Raw genomic sequence first — 9,177 nt, forward strand, 5'->3', positions numbered from 1 at the left:
CTTCCCTTTACTGAACTAACCAGAACCAAAATACACGAGTGGCACACGCCCCTAACCTAGTGTGTCTAGACAGAAAACAAATCTACAGTACGTGTGCACAATGTAACCCGCCGACCTTACCTACAGTATACCTTTTCCCCTGGTGTTCAACAAGTTCACAGTTAACAGTAACACGACACGAGTGAACCAATTGCACAATGGTGGAAAACAGGTAATACACGAACAAGGAATAGGACAACAAATGAGCACAAGCAAGGTAAACAGGAAAGTAACAAGTGCAGGCAAGGTAATCCAAAACACAGGTAATCAAAACCAACAAACAAATGAAAACGAAGCTAACAATGAACAAACACGAACACTAGCGAGCAAATGCGAACACAAGCCAAAGCTAACCAAAGTTGAGCAAAAAGCTAACCGAAGTTGAGCCGAAAACTAATGGAGTTGAAACGTCTTCAGGTATTTGAACTTTAGGTCTGGTTGCTGATTGGCCGGAAGTTGACTGATGATGATGTCACAACTGCAGTGATGGTGTAGTGATGGACCAATGGGGAGAGTACCTGAATACGGGAAGCGGAAAAAAAACAAAAACACGGACACGCACAGAGACTTAACACATACAGTACACATACAGATATTAGAAAGTATGTGTTGCTGGCCACCAGATATTGAAATGTGAAGCTTTATATGCAAGGGAGTGCATCCAGACTCCTGACTGGATCGTAGAGCACATACTGTACCTATTGGCACAGATTGAGTAGCATGGCCTGCAGGTTGTCAAGCCATTACACAGTGGCAGTGAGTCTATAGTAGTGGTGGAAAAATGTTATACTGCAAAAGAGGGAAATAGAGTTAATTTGGGGATCCTTGGCTCTGCTCACCAAACAACAGTGACTCCCATTGCTGGCCAGGTTCCTGCAGAGCTCTGCTGTATCAGTGGTGGCTGTGACAGTCCTCCAGTTGGTACTTAACCTCCACTGTTTCTGTTCACAGTGTGAAAAGAGTCAACTCATCTGTTACATTGTGTCTTTGAAGACTTGTGTATAGCTCTTCAGCTCTCTGGAGCAGCATATGCTTGAACTGGAGAATGACTAAAAGTGATTGTTGTATTTAGTAATACAATATCAAGGATCTGAAAAAACAAAAGTCTCTGCATTATCCTGCATTTGTAGATGTAGTGTAGCAGAATTTAAAAGATATTGCAGAAATATTTTAAATAAAAACATAATTAGTAAGAACTGTATTAGGTAATTTCACTAAGAGTGGATAAACAAAAACCCACACGACACCCTTTTCCCATTATAAAGGGTAAGGAAGAAAGCATATTACAGCCATTTCTGCTTTCCCCTAGTTTTAATAGTTTCATGAAAAGTACAGTACAAAGAAGTGCAAGAAGGGACACAAATGGACTACACAACCAAATGTCAGGAAAATATAAATTTGTGGTATTCAGTTTGGACTTATTTACATAAGAACTTCAGGTATTTCTGTAACAGTTCATTAAGCCCTTACACATTTGTAAAATATATTCCACACTGTGACATTAGATGTGACATTAAAACTGTCTACCAGTGCCAGTTTTTTAAAACCTGCACATACAATTTCAAGAATAATATCTTTCCCAAATAACAGCTTACCAGCCATTAGAGAAGGGCCTTTAAGAAACACTGATACACTACTGCATACAAGTAGACTCTGAAGCTTTGCAATTGTGCAACTGAACACTCAGACTATAAGTAACAATATTCTGAAATCCTGAACTAAAGATATCTCAAATGGCATTTTATGTTAGTCAACAAAAGTGTTGATTGTCACAGTATTATCTTTTGACAACTCTAATGCCATTGAGTTATATTGTGGGCTACTGGCAAAATCAAAGCATTTATCAATAGTTTTATTAAGAAGAATGCTTATTAAAATGGGTTTGATTGCAGAGTCAGCACTGAAGTTTCAGTGGCTAAGAACACAAATGGGAAAAGCTGCCTACCCATCAGCATGAGAGAGGACAAAGATCGGACCACAGACTGTTATTATTGATGCGTTCAATCCATCCGAGCCATTCGCCCTCTGAAGTGTATTTAAGCAGGGTCTTCATTTTCATTTTCAGCTTTAATGGCTGTTGTTTTCTTTTAGACGACTTGTATTAAACAGTTTCAAATGCTTGATATTTTTGTTTTGTTTTTTGACCTGTGAAACTTCAGTGGATTGATATTTAGAACAGAAAAAAAGTAAAAATGAGAGGACAGATGAACATTATAGAAATTATATACTAAAAGAGACACTTTTTCTATTTATACATTATTTTCTGATAACTCATTTACTACTGCTAATGCAACTGCATATATATTTTATAAACCTACAGTGTTAATTATAGTACATTTCAGATGTCACTTATTTTACATGTCATTATTTTAAATATATCTTCCTTAATATCATATTTAAACCACATACCTTAAGTTACAAAACATCTGCTTCATAGACAAGCTTAATTAAGCTTGTCTTAAATATCATGTTTGCTTTAAATTACTTTGAATTATTTCTGAAATCAATGTGGTTTTCCTGTAGTGGATTTTTACCACACTTGTTCTTATGTAAAGAAGGTCCTAAACTGATGCTGAGTGCATATATACTGTAGTTAATTAAATAATATTGGAATTACATAAGATTGTCTATATTCTCCATATAATTCTGCTAATATACAGTACATTTTGGTGTATATATAAAAATTGCATTTTCTGTCAGATATGCACAATATATTATTATTTTAAAAGTCATGAAAAAGTATCACAACGTTATGCAACAGTTAAAGAAAATGATTGATGTGTGGATGATATTTTTGTCCATTAATTAACATGAGATCAAATTTCTATTTAATGAACAAGTAACATAGAATTGGTCATCATATTATCTGTTTGTGTTTGTATGTTTATGTGCTCTGTGATGGGCTGACCTCCCATTCAGAGCATAGTTCCACCTTGTCTGCTATGCATCCAGAATGGATTTGCGTGATCCTTGCCAGAAGAAGTGGTTTTCAGGCAATGGATAGATTAAGTAAAATTGAATGTTTTGAGTACAACTAATTAAAAAATACCCTGGAAAGGTCAATGTTTTATTTCACAGAGATTGACTGACAATCACTTCACAAATGCAAATAGCTTTAGAGTTTTAACATTTTTAGATATTTAAATATTAAAATGTAATATTTTAAAATAACAAATACATATATATTTCTTATTATAAAGTAATATTAATTGAAATTAACACTTCAGCATGTTAATTAATGGACATTTGTAAATGAAGAACTGAAAACACATTTTACAGATAAATGCATGAACGATAGTGTTGCATTGTGTGTCCTGTGTCTTGTTCAAATTTCTTGGCTGACTCCAACTTATGTCTTGTGCATTTTCTTGCATAAAGGATATGAAAAATCCAGAAGCTTAAACAACATAGCTGGCTTGGCTGGTAATGCTCTGAGACTGTCTCCAGTTACTTCACCCTACAGCTCACCTTGTCCACTGAGACGTTCTCGATCTCCCATTCCATCAATCTTGTAAAGCTAGACTGCATCAATAAGCCTGGTAGAGTCCATTCAAGTATTGTAACTGCATAATGGAAGTGATTCAATGTAGAATTAAAACTAGATACTGCTAGTCCAGTATAAAATGTGCATGCTGTAAACTGTAAATATTAGGAAATAATTACTTTGTTAATGGAAGATCCCTATCTTTGGCTTTCAATGTGATTAAAATAGTGTTTCACCATTATTTCCTGATAGCCCCGCATTATGGCAATAAAAGAACATTTAGTGGCTCTCTATATGGCCAGTATATTGAATAACAAATGTATTTATTCAGGGAGATTATGTATATACTTCTATTTAGAAAAAAAAATGTGCTTCCAAATGATATCACTCCATTGGACCTCATGTCTGTGACTTTTATTCATTATGAAGATGTCTGGAATCCCGTCTTGACTCACACGTGCACCCTTGCAAAACTCGGGCCAGATCATTTTTGCATGGATCATCCTGTCTCATCGTCTGAAAGCGGTGTTGCACAACAATTAATTCTGGATGCAGATGGCACTGGACATATGTGTGCATTGTACCATTTGCTAAAAAAGTGCATTGGCCAACAGTTTTTGCATGTGGAAAAATAGTTTGTGACTGGTATGCTGTTCTACTGCGAATCCAAATGTGGCAGGGTTATCGAATTGAGTATTTCCGGTTGTTTACATGCAGATAACTGCAAAGAGATTGTCTTTACTGGTTACACGCAAGCAGAGGCCAGCTCTCTTTCTTAATGGCTTGGGGAAGGCACAGTCATGACAGAAAGGTAACATTGACATCCTGGCTTGCATTTTAAGATGATGTAGACAGCAACAAAATTTGTGATTTTCAGTGGTTAATGACTTTTAGTTGTGTATATGGGGGTAATTCAACATTTTCCCCCCAGACAATCTTCTGAAAACACATTACGTAACAAAAAACACACCTTTTTAAGACTCACAGTACATGGTAGCAACAAAACGTTAGTTTGTTAATTAAGGTTTTTTTAATCTAACACACGTTCCAAACAAAAACACGTGATTGATACAGTGTCATTTCATTTGTTGAAAAAACACAAAGATTAAATAGATTATTTTTTTATTTTTTGTTTTCCTAATGACAATCCCACCATTACTCAAGGGTATGCACTTCACAAATATTGTTCTTTCATATACTTATTCTAAATTTATAATTCTGATACAAGATATACTATAACAGGTGAGTTGAAATGACATTAAAGAGCACATTCGGTGTATTTCCTCTTAATTAGTTTTGAGAAATGATCACTACACTCTACTCAAAAGCATAAAGAGCCTTTGATCCATCACTTTCAATAGTGAAACCTTTCAGATATGAGGTATGTCCTTACAGGAAATGACCCTGTAACCATTGAATTGGACCTCATTTGACTATATCTAAAGAATATAATCAATGAATTATATTGCCGTGCTTCACAAAAAAATGATAGAACTTAAACTCTAATTAGCATAGCATGTTGAACCTCCCCAACTTGGAATCTGATTGGCCTTATCCTAAGCCTATTGTAGCAGCAACAGGGTTGCTTAGCAACTAGCACATTCTCAGATGTGGTTTTAAATACTTCAATGATTTATACTTAATGAATTGTACATTTCTACCGTCATAGCTTTCTTTAAGAACACAGTTATGTTCAATGCATATCACAGGTTTTCACAATAACTTAAGCATATAAAATGTATGCTATATCTAAATACAACTGCATCTACTTCATATCTTGTATGTAATTCAACTGCATTAATCTGTTGAATTACCCCTTACGTGATGTTGAGGATATAAAGTTTACATTTACATAAAATATATAAATATATATACAGAGAGTTATATATAAATATATACATACGTACTGTTATATGATAGCTGTTGTACAGTATAATAAATTTAACCCTGTAGCATGAACCTGCATGTCATTAATCTTGTATAATATTATATATTATCCCAAATATACATTTCTGATATTTAGAGATGTACATTGTTTATATTTTGTTGATGTCTTCAGAGATATTTATTTTACCAAGGCCAATAGCAAAGGAATTAATAAAATATTGGTGCTGCTGTTATTGACCACAGTGCTAAACAGTATTTATCATGGATTAACATCAAAATGGACATTGGATTTTAACCATAACCAGGACTGTTGTGGAAGGACTTCTGCTCAGAGGAAAAGGTTCACACGGATATTGCCTCAGGGGATGGTCACTGGGAAGATGGATGGATGGAGCCCAACCCCAAAAAGAGAAAAACCACGAACAGACTTTGTACGGCTACTGCTGCAACAGGCAAATATCAGCCTCCAGCAGCCCAACACTGGGACTCTGAACAACAGCAACATATGAATTTGTAAATATTAACCTGCACGTGGGCTACTGAAATCTATCACCTGTGAGCTGAGGCTGAGTCAGATTTTGGAATTCAAAGTCATCATTGACATTGTGTTTAAAACCTACATAGCTAACTCTATTATCCATGAAATCCCTGCAATAAGTCTACACTGTAGTGCTGTAGATGTATACAATTAAGGCACATCATTAGAAGCAAGAAAAGATCAAAACATGTGCTGAGATTAATAAATGTGACATCTGGTCATGAATACTTTATTTTCTTTAGTATCTGGGTGAATTCATTGCTCTTCTATGCTTTGTGATATCTTTTTCTGTTTCCAGTAACACATCAAAAAGGGAAAAAAAATGTGAGGATTAAGAGGTTTTCATTTTTCTTGACAATCTAAGAAGACCTAGTTGTGACGCATCAAAATAAAAACCCCCATTGCACTTACAATATGAAAGGGCCGCCCTTTTGGATCTGTGCTCATCAGGACAGGCAGGGAGTTTTCTTTGTTTCTTTTAAATAAGATCCATCTCATCACATTCGGGTATCCTTTGTGTGCAGGTCTCTTCTCTTTGTAGAAAATGGTACAGTATCTCTGATAATTTTTTTGGTAAACTAGTAAAAACAAAAACTGCCATGTTTTGTTTTGACCTATTTTCTATGTACACTGTACATATACTCTACTTGGTAATTTGCAATGTTCCTATCGGATGGAAACAATTCCATCAGAGGTGTACAGCCTGTGGGCCGCAAGCATCTCTCAGAGACACACAGTATGATAAAAAAGTACAGTATATCAAATATTCAAACACAGACAGTTCCTTAAAAAGTCTTCAGTCACACACAAACACATAAAAATAAAGCAGATTTTTTGATGAGGTGTTGTGTATAGTGTCATTTCAAGAATGATTGGGAACTACACACAAGACCTATGTCCTAGTTTAGCTTGCCCATTCCTCCATTGAACACAGACACTGTAGCTCAATGACTGTTTTGCAAGGAAGGCTGAAAACAGTGAGGACTGTAAGTTGCAGATATTCCTCCTACAAAAATCATCCCTTGTATTTGGCAAGTTTATTAGAACACTTCCGGAGCATGATGCTGACCACACCACCTCCACCTCCAGTGTCGAATGGTTGAGAAAAATGGTGGCCCTTGCCCCTCATTCCCCATGGGCCTTTATGGCCTGAAAAGGGGACCTACCCTACCTACCGTACATATTAGAACACTTCAATGACTGCCTGTTTTTAACTTGTGAGCGTATGAAATATGATTAATAAAAGTAAAAGAAAAACTACTGGTATTCATCTGTAAAGACTTTTAAGGAGGTTGTTGGTAACTTTTAAGAAGTGTCTTGGTAACCCTCAAACAATGAATGTAATAATACTGTGCTTTATTTTTTAAAACCTTTAAAAGAGTTCATCTCACAACACTTAATACAATTATCAAGAGAAAATAATAATAATTATGTTAATACAATAATTATATGAATTAGTACATTAGTAAAATATATTAATTCATTTTAAATATTAAATATGTAATTAAATTGCAAAGCCTGTAAAACAAAGCACACAAAAGACAAAGCAATCACAAATGTAAAGCTTTGAGTGGAGTGTTCTGAAAAGCGCTATATAAGTGTAAGCCATTATTATTATTAAACACCTTCTAAAGAAGTGAATTTTCAGGTTAGATCTAAAAAACCTTATGTGGTGGAGTCCCTTTATGCTTGGTTATGTGAGTCAACAGATAACCTAATCAAGTAAAAAACATGTAGAGCCTTTAACATAAGCAGAAGGATTTTAAAATCAACCTGAATTCTTAAAGGAAGCCACTGAAAGGATTCAAAGAATGTTATGATGTGATTATGTGTGATCATCAATCCATAAACAGTGAAACAGCTTACCTGCTAAAGAGACTGAAAGAATGATACATAGTCTGGCAATATTTCTAAGATGGAAATGTTTTTACAGTATTCTGTAAATTAAATTTAGAAATCAAAATTGAATAAGGATCATTATTTTACTCTTTGTGGACAAAAAAAAACATGATTGGAGATTTTGATATTGTATGAAGGTAATCAAATATCACTTCTTAGAAATGATGAACACAACTTTGGAAAAAGTGTTTGGAAAAATCTATTTAATTTCTATGACACTTGATGCTTTCTTGTGGCTGGAGTTCAACATCATAATAGGTGTTCATTAAAAATTCACACTTCTGTATTCCTTTGTTACCAGTTAGTGCATGGAACTATCCAGTTTCAACACCTCATCTTCTACAGAAAACCAAGATCATTTAATGATTTGTTCTTCTAACATAAAATTACAGACATGAATAAGAGACAAAACGCAAGTGGTACCAGAATGCACTGCGAGTAATATTTTAATGTATTAAAATTATTTCAGAAATGGCTTACTCTGTCCTAATGAACACAGGGCCCACAGGATTCCCTTTCATGTGTATTCTTTTAAATTCGGTGATCACAGGTGAATTAGATCTGCAAACAAGTGAATATTCAATTGTTGTTGTCACAGAAAGTTGTTTTTATAATTTTCTGCCAATTTCTACCACATTATTCATTTGATGATAAGCACAGTCAGCCTGCTTGTGTACTTTCTTCCCATTCCCTTAATCTGTGTGCTTATAAACCTCCTAGGAACCCTTAAAATGATATATTTGTATCTAAATGAAATGTGTATATTTTGCAAATATTCTCTAAAGTATCTATATTTCTGTTTGTGTTGTGGAGATACTGGTCTGATTATTTGTCTATTTCTGGATCATTGTAGTCAAATGCTGTGCTGCTTCTGTTTGTTCCACCTTGTTTCAAAAGCTGATTTTCAGGATTATTTGTGTTGCGTGGTGCCATGAATGTAGGGGCAATTCCCAATCGCAGTTGTGTAATGTAGACATGTTGTTATCAATCTAAGGTGCATGCACAACCCCTGATGATATGAAATCAAAATGTAAGGAAAAAAAACCCCATCGTAAAAAATAAGAATAAAACAAATACAAACTGGGAAATAATATGGAACACATTAATCATATAACAATGTGGTTTTGTTTCTTTAATAGTATTTAAATCAGTCTAGTTTTAGTTGTACAAATTCAATGAACCTCTTAGGATTGTAGTACAAAGAATGTAGTATGCTGTATTCGCACAGGGACAACTATGGATAACTACAGCAACTTTACACGTCTAGCGTTTAGCAAGAAACATCCTTCAATCCATTTAACAGAAATTGCAGATGAAAAATTATAAGGAA

The 9,177-nt window shown here is 34.7% G+C and overlaps 1 protein-coding gene across 3 annotated transcripts in view; it reads left to right on the forward strand.

Annotated features, from left to right (window-relative positions):
* The window catches only part of kcnc2 (potassium voltage-gated channel, Shaw-related subfamily, member 2), an 89,104-nt gene extending 82,930 nt beyond the window's left edge, over positions 1 to 6,174 (forward strand). Inside the window, exon 4 of one of the 3 annotated variants that reach the window (XM_088923667.1) lies at positions 1,932 to 4,158. In XM_088923667.1, the coding sequence (XP_088779793.1) occupies positions 1,932 to 1,996 (65 nt within the window). In that variant the 3' untranslated portion in view covers positions 1,997 to 4,158. Of the gene's footprint in view, positions 1 to 1,931; positions 4,159 to 4,240 lie in introns of those variants that run through there. The other 2 variants (XM_088923668.1, XM_088923666.1) reach the window with 2 other exon arrangements.
* The last annotated feature ends 3,003 nt before the right edge of the window (positions 6,175 to 9,177 follow it).

Source organism: Atractosteus spatula, chromosome 8 (genome assembly GCF_055471065.1).
Source record: "Atractosteus spatula isolate fAtrSpa1 chromosome 8, fAtrSpa1.hap1, whole genome shotgun sequence".
Classification (NCBI taxonomy): domain Eukaryota; kingdom Metazoa; phylum Chordata; class Actinopteri; order Semionotiformes; family Lepisosteidae; genus Atractosteus; species Atractosteus spatula.